This window comes from Chionomys nivalis, chromosome 6 (assembly GCF_950005125.1).
Source record: "Chionomys nivalis chromosome 6, mChiNiv1.1, whole genome shotgun sequence".
In the NCBI taxonomy this organism is placed as follows: domain Eukaryota; kingdom Metazoa; phylum Chordata; class Mammalia; order Rodentia; family Cricetidae; genus Chionomys; species Chionomys nivalis.
The window spans coordinates 87,047,108-87,069,712 of NC_080091.1; the positions used below are offsets into that span (position 1 = coordinate 87,047,108).

Below are 22,605 nucleotides of genomic sequence, written 5' to 3' on the forward strand. Positions count from 1 at the left end.
CAGTAATCTATGTCTGGCATTGAGATTTTTGTTGAATAATCCAGGTCCTCTGGGAGCAGTGCTGTGTACCCACACACACAGGGTACCTCTGTTCAATCTCCTTTTCTTTTTTAAAATGTGTTTTTTCTTAACTTAATTTTTTCTTTTGGGACAGGGTTTCTCCGTGTAGCCCTGGCTGTCCTGGACCTCTTCTTATAGACCATGCTGGCCTTGAACTCAGAGATACACATGCATCTGTCTCCCAAGTGCTGAGGCTAAAAATGTGTGTCACTATGCCTGGCCTTAAAATTATTTTTTTTGCATTAACTTACAAAATAGAGTGTTTTCTCAAGGTTTCTTCATGAATCTTTTGTCTTGTCTAAATCACCCCCCTCCCTCCTTTTCCATGTCCTTCTGCCCCCATTCTTGCTTAAACTATTAGTCCCCAGTATCTCCACCTCTGCAATTTCATATCACATGTGTTAAATTTTGTTTTTGTGAAGACAGTTCTTCCTCCCTTTTTCCTTCTTGATTATTTTTTAAAGATTTCTTCATTTTTATTTGACTCATATGAGTGCTTTATTTGCTTGTATATATGTGAACTACATGTGTACCTAGTACCTCCAGAGGCTTTGGGTCCTCTGGAATTAGAGTCACAGACAGCTGTTAGTCACCGTGGGGTTGCTGAGAAATCTGGGTCCTGTGCAAAACCAGCGCATGCTTTAGACTGCTGAACTGTCATCTCTCATTACCCCTTCCTGATCCTTCTTGTTCCTATAAGTTTCTATAAAATCTCACCACCTCCTGACTGTCCTTTTCTTCATGATCCCCTGTTCCTCTCTTTTAGCTTCTACTACTGATTGGTAACTCAAATAGGTCTCGATTCACTGAAGAATTAAGAAGGAAAATTATCCAGAAAGTTTGACATTCATGTGTAGACACATGACTGATATGCTAATATCCTCTTTTCTCAGACATGGGATAGATGCTGATGAATGTAGAGACAATAGATCTATTTTTCATGATGCCTTGTTGACTGCCTAGCAGAAGTACGTAAGAAAGACAATAATTCAAGAAGCCCAGTGTAAAAAACAAAAATGTCAAGTTGGAAGCAGCTCACTACATCTTCTCTCATTACCAGGCTCCCTGGGCAGACAGTCATCAATGAGCTGTAACATAGGCTCCATGTGCCTCGGAGTAAAATCTGAACTCTGACCTTGGACACCATGTAGCAGTATGGCCACAAGATAGACTAATTAATTAAGTTCTTTGCTCTGTAATTGAAATGCATTCATATTGTGACTGGGGGTTTGTTATAAACATTAAATGACATAATGTATCTATAACTGCTTGGCATGTCAATACCGCATCAAAATTTGTCTCTTTTTTCCGCATAATTCTTATTGTCCTACGAGAAAAGCCCCACTCGTTTACACATTTCCTTTCGGTCCCATTAAGCTTTCACTGCAAGCAGAGCCCGGAGACTCATTAATAACCAGTGTGCTATTGTAGACAATCAGGAAACACTTGCACCTGTGTCTGAGGGAAGGCAAATATGCTCAGTTTAGCACATGTAGAGTGTTTATTAGTATTCCACTGAGTCCGGAGCCTTATTGTGTATTATATCCATAGTCATGAAGGAGGAGGAATGCTAATCTTAGCATTAGAAGGAAGGTGTTCAGTTCATCTCAAGAGAATCTATGTAATTCATAGATTCAAGAGTGCTAGGACTTTTTAAGTTGGAAACAAACATGAAAATTTTTCCTTAAACTCAACTTTATTTCTCCCCTAACATTTTTTCTTTACCCATCATCAGAAATGTACTGGGAGTCTACTTCATCGGTTTCTAAGAATTATGTTCCTTGTAAAGATATAGAACACACACAACTATTTTTTTGTTGAAAAAATTTTTCAGCAGTATGTTCTGATCATAATAATATGTTTATTTTATTATAAATAGTGTTAATTATTTTCATATGGCTGGAGATCCAATTTCCTTTGACCCAGACTTTAAAAATCAATTTTTTGCTCTTGTCCCTCTGTTTATTTGTAAAACGTGTAAAGGTTGTGATAAACACATGCTCCAGGGTGTGTTAATAGTTTAGAAAAGGTCACAGTGAATTTTCTGGCCAGGTGTTGGTCCTTTATCTGGAGGAGAAAGAAGCCCTGCTAAAAACAATAAATTATAAAAGCAAGAAAAATGGCTTCAGGGGCAGACACTGTGTCGTTAACAGAGGGGTTATATTTTATTGATTAGTTGTTAACTGTTGCACAGAGAACGCGCTTAATAATGGATGAGCGGTTAAGTGAAGATTATTCTCTTTCAGACATTGAATAGTTGTCTGTAATCTCTCAGAGTAAACGATGGCCTTTCTCCTGGTGTGGACGCTTAAGGCCAAGCCAAGTGACTAAATTAGCAGTGCCTCACCTTCTTTTATTTAAGCACGGAGAGACATCCAAATGCTATGAAGCTGTTGTCACTAAGATAGAATTTCATTATCATTTCTTTGTACATAGTTTTTCTCTTAGCCTAATAGGTAGATACTAGGATAAGTTAACACCATTGAGAAGAAATTCTGGACTCAATGTAAATCCTGTGGCCCAGTGGGGTAGTCAATATGTGTTTCATAATTATAAAGCCAAGTTATAGAAAATGAGGAAATGTGGCATGGTCATAACTTATCCTTTATGAATGGTGCCAAATTAAATGCAATTCCCCTTTTATAGTAGGTCATTCCTTTTTTTATGAAGTCAGTTTAAATCATAAAGTAATAGCAAAACTTGAAAGTGTGTGTTGTGCTCTGCTGTTCCTCACGCTTGCCCTTGAGACCTTCCTTCATTTAGCACAGTTGATGTTTTGTCACTCGCGGTCATGGTGGCTCTTGAGAAAGCCACACATGCCGGAAACACTTCCAGCTCAGTCTCCTTTCACTGTTCTATCCCACATTTCAGCAGCTTCCCATGATGCTTCTAGAGATCGGAAATGGGGAAGGAGTTGATTTGGATTATCACAAGACCTGGAAATATTCTCTAGCTTTGCATTTATATAAAGCATGTATTTGGACGACTTTCCTTGGAATAATGTCTGTGGCACATTGGGAACATGCTGATAGGATATGGAGGAGATATTATTGTGGAAACAATGGCTAAGCATATTCCACCTGTCCGTCCACTCTAACTTCCCGCTCTTTAACAGCACAGCGTCTCAGGCAAACTTGTGGGAAGAATATCAGTGGCTGAAGATGGACTAAGTAACTTGCTACTCACAGAAAATCTCAAGCACGGGGTTTGGTAAACAAGTACTTAGGGAAATGAAAGCAGTGAGAACCAACAAGTTTCAAAAGCTATACAACGTTGTTTTTAGATTTAGGGCTGAGAGAGTGGTAACTCATGGCTTTTTCTCACAGAATTATCCTGATTTGCTTTGCCATGACCTACAAAAGCTGTTTTTGTTCTTTTGCTGACCTGCATATTTAAGGTATAGATTCAACTGTATCAACAGTGGAGGTATAATGGAGTTAGCTAAGACCTTGAAATAATGTCGTGCTCCTAGAGCTAGGAGATCCAGTTTTATCTGATATCTCTTTCCCACTTGCTTGATTTCCTTAAGGCAATGAGAAGACTTAGAGTGGAATAAACCATCGAAGCCTGGCAATTATAGAGTAACCTTAAGGTTCTCCTTGTTTGTAGCCATGACAAACTGTTGTGATATAGAGTCAGATTAGACTGATATTTAATCACCACCATCCAAATGGAAGACGTTTACCTGGGGATTTCAGTAAGCCTGTTTTAATAGCACAATATCAATAGATTTAATCATCACAAACACCTTTGAGAAGTAGCTGACATCTTCCACTTCAGGTCAAGCTCTGCTTTCTCCGGGTCATCGAGTTAGTAGTAACCTTGTACCATTTACTTAGCTGTGACCTGAAATTGGCATCAGGCTAGCAATTTTGCCTACAGTGCATCATGTATTCTGCCTCATCACCTTACGGGGTAATTGGATTCAAATTCAGTTACACAAATGAAAGATCTGTGATTTAGAATAGTAATGTAACTTCTTCAAGACCAGGGCTAGTGGAAGGAGTTTTAGAGCCCTGTGTTCAAAATGTGGCACAGTTAAAATTTAGGCCTCTTGTCTGTGATTGTGAAACACCATAGCCAGTCCTGCCTGAAGTAACCAGTTGCTCACATTTGACTACCTGGCCTCAAGTGAGCTTGTACATCTTCCTATTCTGTAATTCCTGCTAGTATATAAAGACAGACCATGTGGAACATTGGCATTTATTCTCTGGAGAATAAAGAGGGTTGGTTATCTTGTGTAAGAGGTATACCAACACTGACCCATGCCCCCTCCTGCAGGTGAAGTCTCTCTATCTCCTGGTTCTGTTTCTAGACCTCTCCATAAGCACTAAAAAGGAAAGGCTGGCTTAAGATTGAAAAATGGCAGACACACCTTAAAAGTATCTATTTCTGACAGCCTGCATTCCACCATTCCAGAGGGTCAGTGAAACACTGATATGTAAGAAGGAAGACAAAGGAAATGAAAATCCAAACACTGGAAAAGGGTGAACTGCGGGACTGTGTAGACTAGACTGCCCTGGCGATGCTTGGCTCGACCTGCATTAGCTGAAATAGAGAGCAGCACTTTTCCCTGCGCCCTGCAGCCGAGCTGAAAGTGAAGACAGAGTGCAGTGTGTCTGCGCTTTTCCTTTTGACCTTTCCAGAATCCTAATTAAGGAGATTGCAGATGCCTTCTAAGTGGATCAGTCTGCAATTGGTTGCCAAAGTGTTTATACTCTGTCTGGATCTCAGTGGTGCCCAATGGCCCTTGTGGATCAGGAGCCCAGCTGTAATCGATCATTTTCTCATCAGTGAGCCTAAAGACATTTACTTTTAATCTCATTTATGGACTTTACCAAACTCTGCCAATATGTGTTTATAGAAATATATATATATATATATATATATATATATATATATATATATATATATACATACACAAACACACACACATATACATATGCAGAGAAAGTAGAAGACTTCTTCATGTTTTTTAGCTACGGCTCTTCTGGGATTTTTAGAGCCAGTGTACTTTACTATTTTATCTTAGATGAACCCTGAAAATATAAAGAAATATAATTGAGTGGGATTGATGCATTTCCAAAACTTGGGAGCAGTTCCCGAGAGTCCAGACTCTTATTTTAATGCCTACATTATCTATAATTATTTCCCAGACTTAGAGTCTTGAACACATTCCCCAGCTATTTAACCATGGTTAGAAGGCAGAGAAGTTTGGGAAGCTCATGAAGTTGCGTTGAAAAGCTAGCTGAGGAAGAGCAGCCTGCCAGACACTGACCTGTGATTTCACGGATGCTGACTCATAAGTGAGCACTGTCCCACCTTGAATTCTTGGCCCATAGATGCCATCTTTAGATCTTGATGAGTAGGGATGTCAGTAGAGAAGGAAAAGTGCAAGATTTAAGAAGGTCTGAACTCGGGCGATGCTTCTGATTGCAAACTTAGAACAGCCATGGTTTGTGTCAGAGTCTTGTCCAATACTTAGATCACATGGGAAAATTTGCCTGTGATGTGTTCTAGGGTGATGTATTTGTTTATTTACTACCTATTTTTACAACAGCGTCTAAATATCCCAGACTGGCTTTGTGTTTGCTGCATAGCCCATGCTGACTTTGGATTGGACTGCTGATTTTCTCCCTCTGATCTTTGCTTTCCCACCTAGTTCTTTAGCTAGCCTGAGGTTGAAACCCAGGGCCCCATGCTTGCTAGACAGATACTCTCACATCTGTGATAAATCTTTAGGGCCATCCCATGGTTTAAATACTAATCCTATATTTTGGACAAGTTGAATATTATAAGAAAATATACTGTATGTTTTTTTCAAGAACAAAATACTACTAAAAACATAGTTTTGTTACAAATACTTTTGTTTTTTAAGGAATCTTGTCTTGTTGCTTGATTCAGTCATCCTTTAGTCTACTTGACTCTCTTGTATTTGTAGTGAAACAGAATGAGAAAGCACTTTACATGCCCATGTTGGGGAGGTTGTGGTAGGCTGTGCCTTCTGGCTAATATTCTTACAATGCCCAGACTTCAGTGACCAGAATAGATTTTAATGTTGACCCAAACTAGGACCCAAGCCAAGCATTTCCTGTCCTTTCGTTTCTTTGCCTTGTCCATTTCCTTTATCTCTATTTATCCTCATTTATTCCCTCTGGAGAAACACCCCTTCCCCAGCTTTACTGACTGTGGATAAATAATTGGAGTGCTTTTGAGTTGAGACTCAGGCTAGGTAGACCCGAGGGAAGACTAGTGAATAACTATGCTCTTTTGGTCCTTCTCATGGATCTCCTATTTTATATTTCAGTTATCAAACACAGCCATGCATTTCTCCTTTAAGGTTTAAATAGGCTAGATCTGAAACACAGCTAAAATAAGTTCAGAGTTTGACTGGATTGGGGAGAAACCTAACAGCAATTTTTAAATCAAATGTTGAATAAATGATATGATTCTCAGATAAAAGCTTAATAGATGTTGTTTCATATTGCCTTTAATTAAGTGTGTTCTCTGTATAACAGTTTAAAATGCAAATCTTCCTGTCAGTGGAAAAATGTCTATCTGATAAAATAAATTATTTTAATTAAAATATTACCATTCAATTTTCAGACCCATAAAATAAAATTAACCAATGAAATGTTTCCAAAATAAAGGTTGGTTTAATAAATAAATTTTTCAGAAGGGTGCATCTTAAATCTACAAATGATGCCACATTATATGAAAATAAGTTTTAAAGTTTGATTATATATTTATCCTCATATTTATATCATTTGCTTAGCGTTTTTTCACATATTTTGCAGAGATAGACTTTATCACACACAGCTCAATTTTCTAAACACTACAAATCCTAATGCTTAACCAATAAAGCTCTGAAGTATGAGGTTTTTACTGTAACCTGAAGCCAGTGTCAGCCTAAGAGTAGGCAGGCATGTCTTTCATTAGACAAATGTATACTGGATGTGCACTGGGAACAGAATTATAGATAGTAAAGATACCAATGTAAGGGTCTAAACTTTTAGTAACTGCTCCCAACTTTTGAATGACATCAGTTCTTCTCAAGTAGATTTCTTTAGCTTTTCCTCCTCTAAGATAAACCAGTAAAACACTAGTGTGTGGTTGATGAAAAATAACAGAAATGAAATTTAATACCATCTCCTAAATGCCTGTCATGTACATCTGCTTAAATATTTTGTTATATTTTAATGTACAAAGAACAAAGAATACGGTTACAATACATAAAATTTCGTGGTGCTTGTATGTTGCTTCAGAACTTTTAATGCCCTGTGTTTCAAAAGTCATTATGAATTTAGTTTGTTTCTATTTTATTTTTCATAGTCAAAAATTGTCCTTTTCTTACAGTTAATCTCTCAGTGTCCATCGATACCACACCAGCCCCAGAGGACCTGCCCACGGTTTCTGCTGCTGACATGGTAAGTGACTTTTAAGCTGCCCACATAGTTTGTAGTTTATGCGTGGTGCTGTGTGATCTCCATTTAACAATGTTGTTTATCATTGCCCGTAGAGGGAAAGAAAGAAAAGCCTGTCATCACCATGGCTAGCTTTTCATTTTCTTTCAAAGATGTAAAATTGACATTCACTCATATAACATTATTTTTGAACTTTTTTAAAGAATCTAATGCTAGATCCCATTTATTGTGACCTTGAAACGTTTCTACAAGAGCAATGAGAATGTTGGAAAACAAGAACTGATGCCTGATTCTGGCCTGGCGAGGCATTTGTCTGGTTGCCCCAATGGCCCTGCCCTCCCTTTACTAAGGGTGACGGTAGCAGGACGTTTCCCCCATTACTTAGAAAGGACTGAATGTCCATCACATGGTGTCCTTTCCCATGGCTTGTAACCAGGGACCTTTAAGGCCCTGGAACTAAGTTTTAAAAACGAGCTGTTTTGCACGGAAGGTCACATGCTGGGAGAAAACTTTTATATTGGAGAAAATGGGGAAAATGCGGTTTCAGGCTTCTGATTGTTCCTTCCATGCCAAATATGGAAGCCGACCAAAGAATATCAATCTCCCAGTCACAAAGACAGAACACATAATACCTTGTATTGAGAGGGTGCCCATCTCTCAGGAGACCGGAACACTTCTGCAGATATTGTGTCGTGAGTGCCCACAGCATCCCTTTCAGAGATGCTGTTTGTGTCCATCCTGGCAGTTCTCACAGAACCCTGTTTCTCTCTTGTTTTGTATTCTCTGCCTCTCTTGACTTCATGCCTTACCTCTAGATTTTTTTCTGACTTTTTTCAAACCTTCTCTCTTTCTTGCTTTATGTTTCATACTGTGTATGTATATGTGTGACTGTGTGTCTATGTATGTGTGTGTCTCTGTGTCTGTGTGTATGTGTCATCTGTGTGTATATGCGAGTATGTGTGTGTGAATTTATGAATGTATGTATGTGTCTGTTTATGTGTAAGAATATGGCTACATGTTGAAAGTCACTGTAGAAGGATTCAGATTTTAATTTCCTTGCCAGCCAACTCAGAAGAACTTGCCTAGAATAGAGGAGGAAATGTGTCTTTCTAGGTTTTAAAGAATTTTAACTAAAATTCGTTTTGTGCTTTTTTTAAAAAGCCAATAAAAACCTAAGTTCATTTGAAATAAAGTTTTTCAACACATTTGCTTTCACATTGCTTCTTAGTCTCCCAAGTACCACAGGGGCCAACTCAGCAGCTGGCCAGCACTGAACAGAGCACAGCCGCTCAGACAGTGTTACTGTCCTCAGATAGATATTCTGACCCCCACCCCTAGCCTGTGTTCTTTCCGTAACTGTGATGTTAGTGGAGAAGACTTGGAAGCCATTACTTCTGAGAGGCACAAGTTCTCTGTGTGCTTCCATGCGCTGGCTCTGCCTCCCCGACCTTCTCCTGGGACATATCGTCTTCAGGACTGAGTTTCCTTCTTTCCCTTTGACCCATAGTTTAGTCACGAGAGAAGGGGCAGTAAGGGTGCCATGAGGCGCCTCTCCAGTGAGCCTTCCTCCCCCAAGGCTCCAGGTGTTGGAGGATCCAGGCCTCTCTCCTTCATGCTCATGAACGTGAAGACAAGCTGTTCTCCTGGGCAGTGGGCATGTTTCAGGGGAAGGCGCAGGGAAGAGGGGCATTCTAGCCTCTAGACAGATGGGAACTGCTGAGGTTCGCTCCCTTAAGGATAAGGGCAGTGCTTCCTGTATGTTCATTTATTGTTGTCATCATTTTATACTCATCTCTGCCTCCTTTCCTATTGATACCTCCCTGGCTCTTTCTCTTTACCGTGCAAACAAATTCTTTACATGGTCGCTGAAGAAGAGGCTTTGAGAGGAGCTGCAGTTGGTGGCACCCTGTATCTGAATGAGATAGGATCTGATGACTTCCGGCTTCTAGCTCCAGTGTCAGAATCTAACATCAGTATCCCGGAGAGAGAGATGACTGAATGAATTGCTTAGTGCTTGCTTCTTACACAAGATTCCTCTCTGGCCTTATTATAAGTTTGTTTGAGGCATCCCCTTAATCCACGGTTCTGGTATGCTCATGTCACAGTCAAGATATAAGCCGTTTCCTGTTCCCAGGAAGCCCTATGGAATAGTTTTGTTGACTTCCCAGCTCTCTGACAGAAGAAGGCTCTCCCTGGCCTTGGGAGGGCAGATGCCTAAGTTCTTTCAACAGACCTGAACATGGCCCTTGCTGCTCAGGGGGTCTTTTACCATGAGGGACTTGCAACATTTCAGAGTTTATTTATTTAAACGGCTTTGCATCCTCATCTCTGGTAGATTTTAAACTCTCTGATGTTTTACAAATTGCCTAGCTTGCTTTGCATGTTTTTCTGGGAGCAATAATCCCAACTCTGAAGTCAGCGAGAAACGTGGACAGGGGCTCAGTGTTTACCTACATTTGCCTGTTCTGTCTCATGCTTCCTACTTTTGAGGGAGGAGATAGCATGGAACTTTTTTTTTTAAGAAAATCCTTGTAGTTTTAAGAATTGCGGTGAAATCCACTTAGTAATTCTCTTGAAAATGAGATGCAGAAAATTGATTGGACATCTCTTTCTGGGAGATTGCTCTTTCTTGAAACCCCCTGCTGCTTGCTTCTCTTTGCATAAACCTTTCCCCTTGCTACCCCTTTACACAATGTTGTTTGACCCATCTGACCACTCGGAACTAGCTCCTCCATGGTGAGCGCTCGTATATTCTTCCCACAGGGCTCAGTGTGTCTCCTTGTGAGCATCTCTACTCACGGTATCTAATTCTTCTCCTGTGTGTGCGCTGAAACATAACGAAATGCGCATCACAGTCTGCCGCTCATTTTTTTACCCGTTGGTTTCCCTCCCTGTTGTTTCTTAGCTTTGCTGGCCTGCTTCCCCCCCCCCCCCACCTTTGGAGGAGGAAAGCGCTTTAAGGCCTGACTCGCTCTCAGGGCTCAGTGCAGATTTTATTTTCTCTGTACTCAGTGTAATAGCTGACTTCCTCGTCTGGTCTCCCAGCCATGCACATGCACACTTCTTAACCACCTTATATTATTGAGTAATTTTCAAGCAAACATTTTATTTCTCTAAGGAAACTTGTAAACACTGTTGCTGTTTCTTTAATCAGTTTTACTCCCCTAAAGCTTATATTAGTTCATCCATGTATTTGGATTTGGTGCACTCTCAATTTCCCTGTGGGAAATTTTTGTTTTTCATTTCCCACCGACTGTTGTTAATTCAAAATATCCTATAACTAAATGAAGTAGCATTGCCAGATTTAAAAAATAAAATATGAAATATTCGATTACATTTGAATATCAGGTAAATATTAAATAATTTTAGTGTGAGTGTGTTCTGAATATTGCATAGGACGTGCCTGCACTAGAAACAGTCATTGTGAAGGTTGAGTATTACGTAAACATCTTATATTTTACCTGGTCATTTTAAACCGAATGTTTACTTTAATTTTATCCTCTGCACAGAGGGCTGACAAATTGGCACAGTTCTTCTTTGAATATGTCATATACTCCAGGTCCGGTAAAGGATTTTATTCACACAGTTAACGGGACCTGTCTGGTGCCTGCCATACCCTAAACCAAATCTGCTCTTTCCTTTCCTTTGTCCTATTGTGGGCACAGTCCCGTTGGTCCTTTGACGGTGTAAGTTATCATTGGTAGATTTGGCCCAGCACCAGACCAACGTCAATATCTGTGTCTGTCACTTGTCTTTTTCTTTCATTCTTCTTTTTCTCACTACCCCTTTTTCTTTTCATCTCCACAAGTAGTTAAGTTTGGGTGGTTTGTATTGTCCAATGAACAACTTCTGTGTTTACTACCCCTGAGAAGCTCTTATTAAAAACCTTGCAATTCTCTTGTCTTCTAGAAGATCCTTTGCTACCGTATTTTGTTTTTAAACGTCTGTAGTTGCTGTTGTAGCTCTTCACTCCCACTCCTTCCTCAGCCCCTTGTGCTACTTCACCTATCATCGAAATCCATCCTTAGCCTTGTCTGGTGTCTCACCGCCCTCGTGGGTACACTGGATGCTCAACACATTTTCACTCAGCATATTTGTAGCTGTACTGAGTCATTATTCCCAGGTGAGAGCTCTGCAGTTGATGGCTCCAACTCTGGCATCTCTCCTCGTCCGTTAGACATCTTTTCAAGGATTTCCAGATTCAGATCACTAACCGTTGAGGGTGGGCTGCCATGTGACTGCTGTGCAAAATTCTGAGCATCTTAAGAAAAGCGAGGTAATGTGAGAATTCTAACCTCTAGAGAGCCCTGAGATCATATCCTGAGATCACACCCCTTTCCTATTCATGAGGACCAGAGAGTACTTTCATAAGAAATAAAGACGAAAATTATAGATGTGAGAAACACCTATAAAGAGATAAAAGACAGTGGCAATTGAGATACTGAGTCTCCTGGATTAACCCGCAGCAGACAATGGGGACTTGAACTCAGGTGGTAGCCATGGCTCTGGATATATTTCTTCATGATGTAGATTCTATCTGAAGTCTTAAGGAATTAACCTTCACTTCATGTCAGCTTTTATGAAATAATGGAAATAACACAAATCATATTGGTGTGTTTTCTGTGGTCTCTGAGTTGAACTTGGTTGTCAGCTATACTTTAGATTTTATAAAAGCCATAAATTTTATTTTGAAAAATTACCTATATTAAGCTATATGCTAGTTGCCTAACATTTTTATATGTGAGACCTTAGTTGTAGATGGGGTTTGGAGGTTAGTTTTTTCAGATAACAATAAGAGATTCATTTGGCACTTTTACAATATTGGCATGGCCATTTTGAACTAACTAAAAGAAGTTAAGCTACCTATCTCTGCATCTGTATCTGTGCCATTTTTCACCTGAACCTTAATCTTTGTTAGGAAATGGATAAAAATTCCTGTTGGGGTTGTTTCAGTGTCTCGAACATCTCTGGGGAAATTCCAGCTATAGAGAAGGACTTTGCTGATGTTACATTGCTGATGCAAAATTAGGGCACAATTTTGCTGATTTTAAAGCAGAGAAATATGTTACAAATTATGACCTCTAAACGTTAGCTCTATTCTTCTGAAAGCATCCATATGCGGAAATCTAAAAAAAAATAAAAAAAACACAAGACATGATTAATCACCTTGCAGAGTTCGATGAAAAGCAGTTATGCAGCTCAACTGTGTACAATTGGAGGGAACAGGAAAATATTTCAAGTGAAGACCCAGAGTTGATATTTATTACCTTGGACAGGCATTTTGCCTTTTGAGCTCTATGGAAACCTCCTCCCTTTCAGGCCAGGCTGGACCGGTGATGGTAAAAGATGTTGATTTATTTGAGGTGATATAGAAGTATTTCCTTTAAAGGACAGCAGAAATTTGCCATTCTGCACTTCTTTGCAAGGTATTTCTAAGGAACTCATTACCATATAATGTCCCCTTAGCCTGGAACCCAAGAAGATACAGAGAGTGAAGTAGTTGGACTCTTTCTCAGATGAGATACCCAGTCATTTCCACTAACAGTTTTGACATTCCTTTAGGTGGAGAAGGTTCTGGAAATATATGTCTAGAAAACAACCATTGATGCCCCAGTATGAACAAATGCTCTTTGTACAGCAAAAACTGTATCCTTAAAGGGTAATTGTTGAATAAGGCTCAAATACAAGAAATAACTGCACAGAGATGCTTTTACATAGGGAATGAGCCACCCAGTAACTTCATCACAGAAAACCTTCAAGCAGAGGAGGAGCATTCACCCCTGCACTGTTGAATACTAAGGGTGAGAAAGCTGCTCACATCACTAGGGGTTTTTTCAGACTCTTCCTGGGACTTGGAGGCCATTAACTTGTAGTTGTCCTGTAAGCAGTAAGCCGACTGTTGTAGAAGTAGGGTCCTTATGCAGGAATTTCAGTATTTTGTCACTAGTTGAGAGTGTGCCTCAAAATGGGTAAGAAAAACATTTCAGGACTGGAAAATGGTGAATAAGGATGCATCTCAGCTGAGTTTAGCCCCCCGTGAGGGCTTTCTGGAATACAAATCGTTCTAGAGTTCCCCCTCTTTGAGCAGAAAGCAGGTAGCCAGAAGCAGTTGGCTGTGGTTGGGTAAGAGCTGAGGTGGGTGTACAGGTCTGTCCATGGCATCAACAAGAAGATTCCCTATGTATTAGATACAGAAAATAGGGGGAGTAGCCAGAAAGAAGCACACTATCGACAACAGGACAGCAACACATATTGATCCTTGTGCTTGAAGTCCCAGGAACACAGAGCTAGAGATCTCTCACACAGCTGAAGGGGTGCAAAGGCATCACAGCCATTCCGCTCATGGGTGTCCCAAGTGCTGACCCGTAGTCAACAGAAAAAAATCCATGCTGCATTAGGATTGCCACAGAGAAGTCTAGGGCTAGGCACTTTGATAGTATCACCTTTTTAGTCACGAAGATGTACTTATTAAGATAAATAACCTGCTTTTGGGTTAGTTACTATCCTTTGACATTTAGAGCATCGATCATTCGATAAGGTCGGTGAGTATGGACCCAAGCACACACCAGTAAGTACTTTGTGAACTAAAGGTGTTCTGAAGTTTCCTGTTTTGGGATTTAGGATATTCATGTATCTCATTTGACCCACAGGAAGACTGGCAGGAAAGAGGGACTTTGTGGTTTGTTTCTGTTGAACAAATGGTGGAGTGTAAGGTGAAGGAACAAACTGCCTACCACACTGCATCTCTCGCAGTGTCCTTCATAATTGCTGGCCTATAGCATGGCCGCGTCAGGTGACTGCCATCTCCAGCGGTTATCTTCGGATTGTTTTGTGGGCAGTTCTAGTGTAGTCCATCTAGGGCCCGTCAAGTATGAAAAGCTGCTTTAGATGTTTCAATTTTTTTTCTAAAAAAGAAACAAAAACCAAAAACAATCCCTGTTTTCTTTTCAGTACCATAATGCTACCTTTGACTGGGCCTATTTGTCAAAGAAGGAATGTTTGAAGTATGGAGGAAAACTCGTGGGAAACAACTGTGATTTTGTTCCTGATATTACCCTCATGTCCTTCATCCTCTTCCTGGGCACTTACACCTCTTCGATGGCTATGAAAAAATTCAAAACTAGTCGTTACTTTCCAACAACGGTAAGTCCCAGGATTTAAATACTTTTCATTGGATTTGGCCTGTCTCACCATGAATGCACTTTTATATAGTGAAAAAGGTACCTGCAGTTCACCTTGTCCAATATTACTTTGTACATTTAAATGATGCATTCTGGTCTTTGTTCATGTGAATGCACATTTAACATAGTTGTAGTCCTGCTTCAAGAAACCTTCCCAAGATTTGCTTTCGGAATTCCATTGTGAGTTCTGGCTGTAGTGCTTGTTAGTGTGGTGGATTGGAGCAATGTGACACGCTCCCTGTCCGTGCGTATGGCTGAGGAAAGGGATACTTTAAACCCATAGTGTTTAAATACATCAGCAAAACCTTTTCATATCAATCAGGAATTTTAATGGTGTAGAATTTCTTGATCATTAACTATACGTGTATAGAAATTCATAGAAGTTCTCAAACATTGACTAGACATTAATACTTGAATGTAATCTTTGGTCCTAAACCAAAACAATATTGTGCACTAGGAATGGTGCGGCTATTTGAGCGAATTTTTCTTCCCATAATATTCTATAGTACCTAGAATGTATTTGGTTTGCATACACTTCCTCTGCCCTTCTAGTGTGCTAACGTAAACTTAAATTAAAAGCTGCAGTTCTTTGAGAGACTAGACCAAATTTTTTCAAAGCTAGGAAATGATATTCCCAAACTACTGTTTTGCTTTATAGTTCAGTTCGTAGTGTTTAAGAGGTCAAGATTTCCAGGTAATCTGCATTAAGCATGATCTATATCAGTGGCCTCATGAAACTGCGTCATTGTGGTTTGTCTAGAACTTCAGTAGACAGAAACTTCTTTCTAATCCCTAGAAAATGAAATTTAATATATTCAAGTTCACCTTGGAAGCTGTGGACCTTCTCACTTCTTACAAAATAGAGACTATAGTTGATGGTGAGGTGTCTAAAAGTAGATGCCCAAGTAATAAAAATGTTCCAGAAAGAGAAATGGGGAAAGGGTTTAATTCAATCTATTTAAAATAGACTTTATTTACTGGAGTTTAGCAGACTCAGAGCCGTTCTTGGTTTAGTACACAGTGTGATAACAGATCTACACACACACACATACACACACACACACACACCAAGTTACCTAGAACCTGACTCTGAAGGTGGTCCGCCTCTTTACCACTTTCTGCTGTTTCAGACTTTCTGGTTTCACTTGTGCAGGTTAGAGTCATTCCTGAATGCATTTGACCTTGTGGTCAAAGCACATACCCAGTATGTACTGAACCCCATTGCTTCTGCAGCAGATAAGTTTTATATAGAATAGATTCCTGAGTAGAAGGTTTAAGAACAATTTTTTCTGGATTGTGGTTTTTGCTTTGTTGTTACCATTTCATGGGATCTTGGGCTTTGTTTGTTTTTGTTGCATTTTTTACAGATCATTACTTCTTGTCAAAGTCTAATGTGTTTTGAGCATAGCCAGTAGAACTGTGGAAAATTTACAAAAAAGCTCTTATATGTTGCAATTTGTAAAACAAACCCGTGCCAAACCTCAGATGGGAGCCAACTATCTTTTCTACTCTTTATTTTCATGGGCAAATAACAACTATATGCATCTATGGAACACGACGTGATATATTAGTATATGTTTATGTTGTAGAATGATTCCATTAAGCTTCTTAATGTATCTGTAATTTCGCATGGTTAAATCATTTCTACAATGAAAACAAAACCTCCTCTTGGCAAATTTGAAATATACAACATCATACAGGAGCTGTAATCACCATTTTATGTGTGATCTCAAAAACCTACTCCTTCATTGTAACGGGACTTTGTGGGCTTTGACCAGCATCTCCTCTTTCCCGTCGCTCCCTGCCGTCTTGGTCTATGAGGCTCACTTTCTAAGTTTCCACATGTAAGTGAAATCAGGAAGTATTTGTCTTCTATATCTGGCTTCTTTTACTCCAGTTTCCCCTGTTTTGCTTCAAATGGTAGAATTTGCTTCTTTTAAAATGCCAAATAGTATTCCAATTACATGTATAATTGTTGTAATACGAGTGGTGGGGCTGCGTCCCCGGCACCCGGCCGCCCGTATGGCTAGCTTATGCCCCGAAATAATTACATGGAAATTGTATTTTTTTAATCATTGCCTGGCCCATTAGCTCCAGCCTCTTATTGGCTACCTCTTATATATTGATCTAACCCATTTTTAATATTTTATGTAGCACAACGAGTTGGCTTACCAGGGAAGATCTTAACCTGTGTCTGTCTGGAGTGGGAGAATCATGGCGACTCACTAACTCGGCTTCTTTCTCCCAGCATTCTGTCTGTTTACTCCACCCACCTAAGGGCTGGCCTATAAATGGGCTAAGGCAGTTTTCTTTATTAGTTAACCAATGAAAGCAACAGATAAAATACAAAACCACCTCCATCATATAATTATATAATAACATTGAAAATGAAAATTATATGCATATACTAGATTTCATTCCTTCATCTGCAGCCGACGTATAGGATGATGCTACAGATTGGCTGTTGTGAACGGAGCTGTGATACAGGGAAGCACACACAGGCTGTGGGACACTCATTTTCTTTCACTATCAGTTGAATAAAGGTAGTGCTGGATCTTCTGACCGTTCTCTTAATTCATTAGGGGAACCATCTCCCATTATCTGTAACAGCTAAACTAAGTTACATTCCCATTCATAGGATGCAAGGGTTCCCTTTTCTCCAAATCTGTGTCAAACATGTTACCTCTTGTCTTCTTAATAATAGTGATCTTTGACATAGGTGAGTTCACACTCATTGTAGATTGAATTTGCACTTCTTGGACAATTCTATTATTTAGCCTTTTTCACATATCTGTTGGCCTGTAAGCCCTTTAAGGTATGACTGTTAAGTGTGCTGTCCATTGTAAGTGGGCTGTATGTGTTTTATGCTTGGGTTCCATATAGATTCTCGGCATTACCCTCTTGGCAGGCGAATGGTTGGTCACTATGTTTACAGCCTTGGCACTTGCCTTGTTGCTCTGCTAATCGCTTCCCTTGATGGGGAGAAGCATTTTAGTTTGACACAGCCTGATTTGTCTTGCAATAAAATTAAATACTATGTTAGTTTTTCTCTTTGAGAATCTTTGTCACGTTCGTCACTAACACCTTTTGTTCTGTTTTCTTCTAAAGTCTTTATGGTTTCAGACCATCCAGTTAAGGAATCAATTTTGAGTTGACTATTGAATGTGTGAGGTAATGGTCTGCTTTTCTTCTTCTGCATGTGAATATCCAGTTTTCCTACCACTGATTATTGAGGAGTTTTATTTTCTCTCCAATTTATATTCTTGGCACCTTTGTTTAAAATCAACTGACTCTTGATGAATGCTCTTATTTCAGGGATCTGATTGTTCCTCTTGCCTATATGCTATTCTATTACATTATAGAATTAATAGATATATAGTAATATAATTTTCATACATATATTAAATTATTTGCACACATAACTCTATCTCTGTCCATCTGTCAATCTGTCTGTCCATCCATTTGTACGTCCATCTGTCTATCTCTTTGTAACTTATTTGGAAGCCAAATATTGTGATGGCTAGAGCAGCATTCTCTTTACTCAACATTACTTTGGCTATTTGGGATGCTATGCACGTCTATACAGATTTTAGAATTTTTTTATTTCTCTGAAAAAATGTCATTGAAAATTTTATAGGCATTGTATTAGATTTCTTTGAGTACTGTGGGCATTTTAACATTATTTATTCTCCTAGTTCATGAATATGATCTCTTTTCATTTATTTGTGTCTTTATCACTTTTTTCATTAAATTTTTTGTACTTTATAGTTTTAAAAGTATATATAATTCATCTTGGTTAAATTTATGACTCAGTATTTTATTATTTTGTAGCTATTATAAATAGGATTGTTTTCCCTTTATGATTTTAATTTTTTGAGAATTTCATACTTGGGTACATTGTATTTAAGTTATTTTCATACCTTCCTCTTCCTTTCCAACTCTGTGTCTTCCCCCAACAATCCCCTCTTGAATGCATGACCTATTCTATAATTATTGTTCTGTTTTTCATACATACATACATGCTTAACATACTGTCATATATCCTACAGAACACAAATAGTTTTTCCTATATGTACACGTGTTTAGGACTGTCCATTTATGATTGGATAACCTGTTGGGGAGCTCAGCTCTGCAGAAACTGATCCTCCCCACTTCAACAGCCATTGTCTAGCTCTAGACCTTTGTCTAAGGGTGAAACCTTGTGAACTTGATTTTGTTTCTGGAGAGTTTGTAATAGTATATAGAAACACAATTGGTTTTGCATGTTGATTTTATATCCTTAATTTTACTGAATTTACTCAGTTCCAATTTTTTATTTTATTTTGGTGGCATTTCTAGGGTTTTCTGTCAATAAAGGCACATTGTCTATATCTTAACTTCCTTTCGTATGTGGAGGCCTTTTGGTTCTGGTATGGACTGGAGCTTACTAAGCCTGTAGTCTGGGAACACAGATGCTGGCCTGGTCCTGAGTGGGCCTAGAGGCCAAGACATCTTAGGGGCTGAGCCCATTGCCTCTGACTGGTCTTGGGGAAGTTTGTACCCTAAGGCTCTGAGGCTAGTCTGGTATGGGATGGAAAAGAGACAGACTTGTGGGAAAATTATAGAACCCTAGCTTCTGAGTTGACTAAGTCTGTGCAGTCCTCTGCATCCACCTCTGAACCTCACACTGATTTCCTTGGGCATGTCTAGCATTTGTATCTGTGGGCTCACTCCCTAACCTGTCTCTCAGCAGAGGGCATCTGCTTCTAAGTTGCTTTGCCTGGCATTGGAGAGGGGGTGATGTGTGTAGCATATGGTTTTCTTAGCCTCTTCTTTGTATCTTAACGTACCTGTAGTCTACACAGATGAGCTGTAGAACTGCTCACCTGGCTTCTTTAGGCCTGGCAACGTTATTTCTAGGGTATAATTGGTCAATCTGGTATTTCTAGGAGGAAGAGCATCAGACAGTCCTGTCCCACCATCTTGCTAACTTGCCTCACAGCCCACTAGCGATTATCTTAACTGTGCTTATAAACGTCACTTTTATCTTGAAACAGTAGCTCCCAAATTCAGACTTTGAAAGCTTCTACTACATAAGCCCAATTTTTAATAAGTTAGTTATTTGCTCTTGATCAATGCCACCAAGAAATTAGGAAAATTGAGGAAATAAAAAAGTGATGGTGTGTTAGCTGGGATTTCTATTGAGATGGTTTTCAGCTGTTACGTTGTCTTTGCTTATATGCCTCTTATACAAGGCATGTAAATAACAGCACAACCATACCATGTCCATACTCAGAAATGAATACTAGCGGTGTTTGTCTCTCACGTGTTTACCTGTGCTTAACTCAAGCTGTCACACTTGTTGGGTGTGTCTACTTGGGTGGCTTTGCTGGTAGAAACAGTCAAGTGTCTAGACTGCTGAGCTTGCCTGTTAGCAATGAAAACTTGCATGATTAATACAAGATAATTGTTTCATTTCTATATGCTTGAATGACTTGTTTGTTTTGTGAACTTAAAATTATTAAAATGTTATTTTGTCATTTACGTCAACTTTATACTAAGTACTCGGTATTTGCTGGCTTGTGGAAGTCACTTAAATAGCAATAAATGCTGTATTTTGTGTGGAGTATACATATAGGAATCCAGAAGATTCTCATTCCCAGCTGTCTCATTAGCTAACAGTGTGCCCTCTGAGGCCTAAATGCAGACTTGGTTACCTCATCTACCCCGGGAGAGCTCAGCTAGACAATCATTCATGTTGTTTTAGGTACTAGTATTTTTGTATTTTTAGGTGGAGATTTGAGGCTCCATCTCCTAAATGAAATAAATTCTCTATATCCTACAAGTTATTATAGCAGTGATCACAGTCAAACAGGTTTCTACACATTGATGATTAGCTCATTGTTCATGTCAGCTTTCTTTTGCAGGTGCTGTGAGTCTCCCAAGCATCATACTGCTAATTCAGAATGTGGTTTGCTTTATTTCCACAATTGGGCTTACTTTCTTCCTATATATCTCAGCTGGTCACAAAACCCATCTATCTATCTATCTATCTATCTATCTATCTATCTATCTATCTATCTATCTATCTATCATCTATCTATCTATATCTCAACTGGTCACAAAACCTATCTATCTATCTATCTATCTATCTATCTATCTATCTATCTATCATCTATCTATCTATCTATCTATCTATCTATCTATCTATCTATCTATCTGTCTATCTATCTCTCAAATGGTCACAAAACCTATCTATCTATCTATCTATCTATCTATCTATCTATCTATCTATCTATCTATCTATCTATCTATCTATCTATCACTACTATCTATCTATCTACCTATCTATCTATCTATCATCTATCTATCACTACTATCTATATCTATCTATCTATCTATTGATCGATCTATCTATCATCTATATACCTACCTACCTACCTACCTACCTATTTCTACTGTCCCTCTGCTCTCCCTACCTCTCCCTCTCTCCATTTCTTGTCTATCCATCTCTTTCTGTTTCTTGCAGTACCTCTATTGACAAGACCCAGATGGAAAGGAACTAACTCATTGTACAGAGGGGGTAGATAATGGAGCAGTGCAACAAACTAAGATGCATACTCCATGCTATGTAAAAAAGCTTTCTCATATCATACTTGTTATAGGTTGTTTGGTTGTTCTACCATGGTCCTTTCCCTTTACACCAACACTTCGATTTCCCTCAGTGTGGTCTTCATTGCCTTTGAGTAGACTAGGGCTAGTGACTCTCTCCCCTTCTGTATCTTATGGAACAAATAGCAGTGTATCAGTATAAGTCCTTTGGACGAAACAGATCAGCTTTGTTAGGCTGATTACACAATTCATACCTCAGGCCTGCTACAGAGCCCCGACACTTGATGGAACATGGCTAGAATGCCAGAATTCCACTGGTGCCTAACGCTCCCCGTTCTTTTCAAAGAGGCACATCAACCTTCCGTCCTGTAACCGTGGCTGGTCTATTAGATCAGCTTCAAAGTCAGAGTCGTTTAGCATCAAACTTCTAGGAGGACCATCACAGCATAATGTGTGATTGTCTGTGAAAGATGGCTCAAGGCATTCACATGAATGCTCTCCCAGAGTCCCACGCCTGTGGAACAATGTGGCTGCTATTCGTCCATACTTGGTACAGACGGAGTGTGGGGCTTAAAGGGACGGCAGTATCGGACCATGGCAGGAAAAGTTAGAAAGAACACTATGATTTAGGCAAAACTCTTGGTCCTGTGGTGTGGTTGCAGTCCATGCGGCTGTCTCACGTACGCAGTAGGCACAAGAATACCTTATTTCAGGAATCATTTATTCATCCCACACCTCTAGAATACGAAGTTTCTAATCTAAACCTGAAGTAATCATTAGCTATGTTTACGTATACATCCCAGTTATAGAAATTATCATCCCTAGACTCCGGCTAATATCAACAGCTGAACTACCTTCCACATTTTATTTAGGTGGTGTAAACTCTTCATTGGTGCTCTTTCCTGAACAAACTACTACTAAGCTACTAAGCTACTAAGATGAATTAGCATCTTCATCCCATATGGAGCAAAATGATGGCTGTTCTCATATGTGCTTCACGTTATACGAGGTGAAGGAGAGAAACATGAGTAATTCAGGAGCCTGACACACAGTAGGCACTTAATATATTGTTAAATAAGTTGAATTTTTGTACTTTTAAATAAGAATGACTTTATGTCATTTATTTCCATTCATACTAAAGATCTCCTGAGAGATCACATTTTAGCATTATTTTATGGCCCGTGCTAATGGCTGGTTTTGAAGAACTGTGGCATTAGGAATTAAAGCATAGTATTCCAGAATTTAAATAAAAACATAATGAGCATTTTAGCTAGGCAATCCATCTTGTTTTATGTGCATAAACCACAGAAAATCTAGGATTTTGAAGCCATGATTCTTTGTTGACAGTT

At 39.2% G+C, this 22,605-nt stretch overlaps 1 protein-coding gene across 4 annotated transcripts in view; it reads left to right on the forward strand.

Moving 5' to 3' along the window:
- Positions 1-22,605, forward strand: part of Slc4a4 (solute carrier family 4 member 4) — a 420,169-nt gene that overhangs the window by 346,177 nt on the left and 51,387 nt on the right. For all 4 annotated transcript variants that reach the window (XM_057771897.1, XM_057771894.1, XM_057771895.1 and 1 more), the window contains 2 exons: positions 7,417-7,487; positions 14,436-14,627. In XM_057771897.1, the coding sequence (XP_057627880.1) occupies positions 7,417-7,487; positions 14,436-14,627 (263 nt within the window). The remainder of the gene's footprint in view (positions 1-7,416; positions 7,488-14,435; positions 14,628-22,605) is intronic.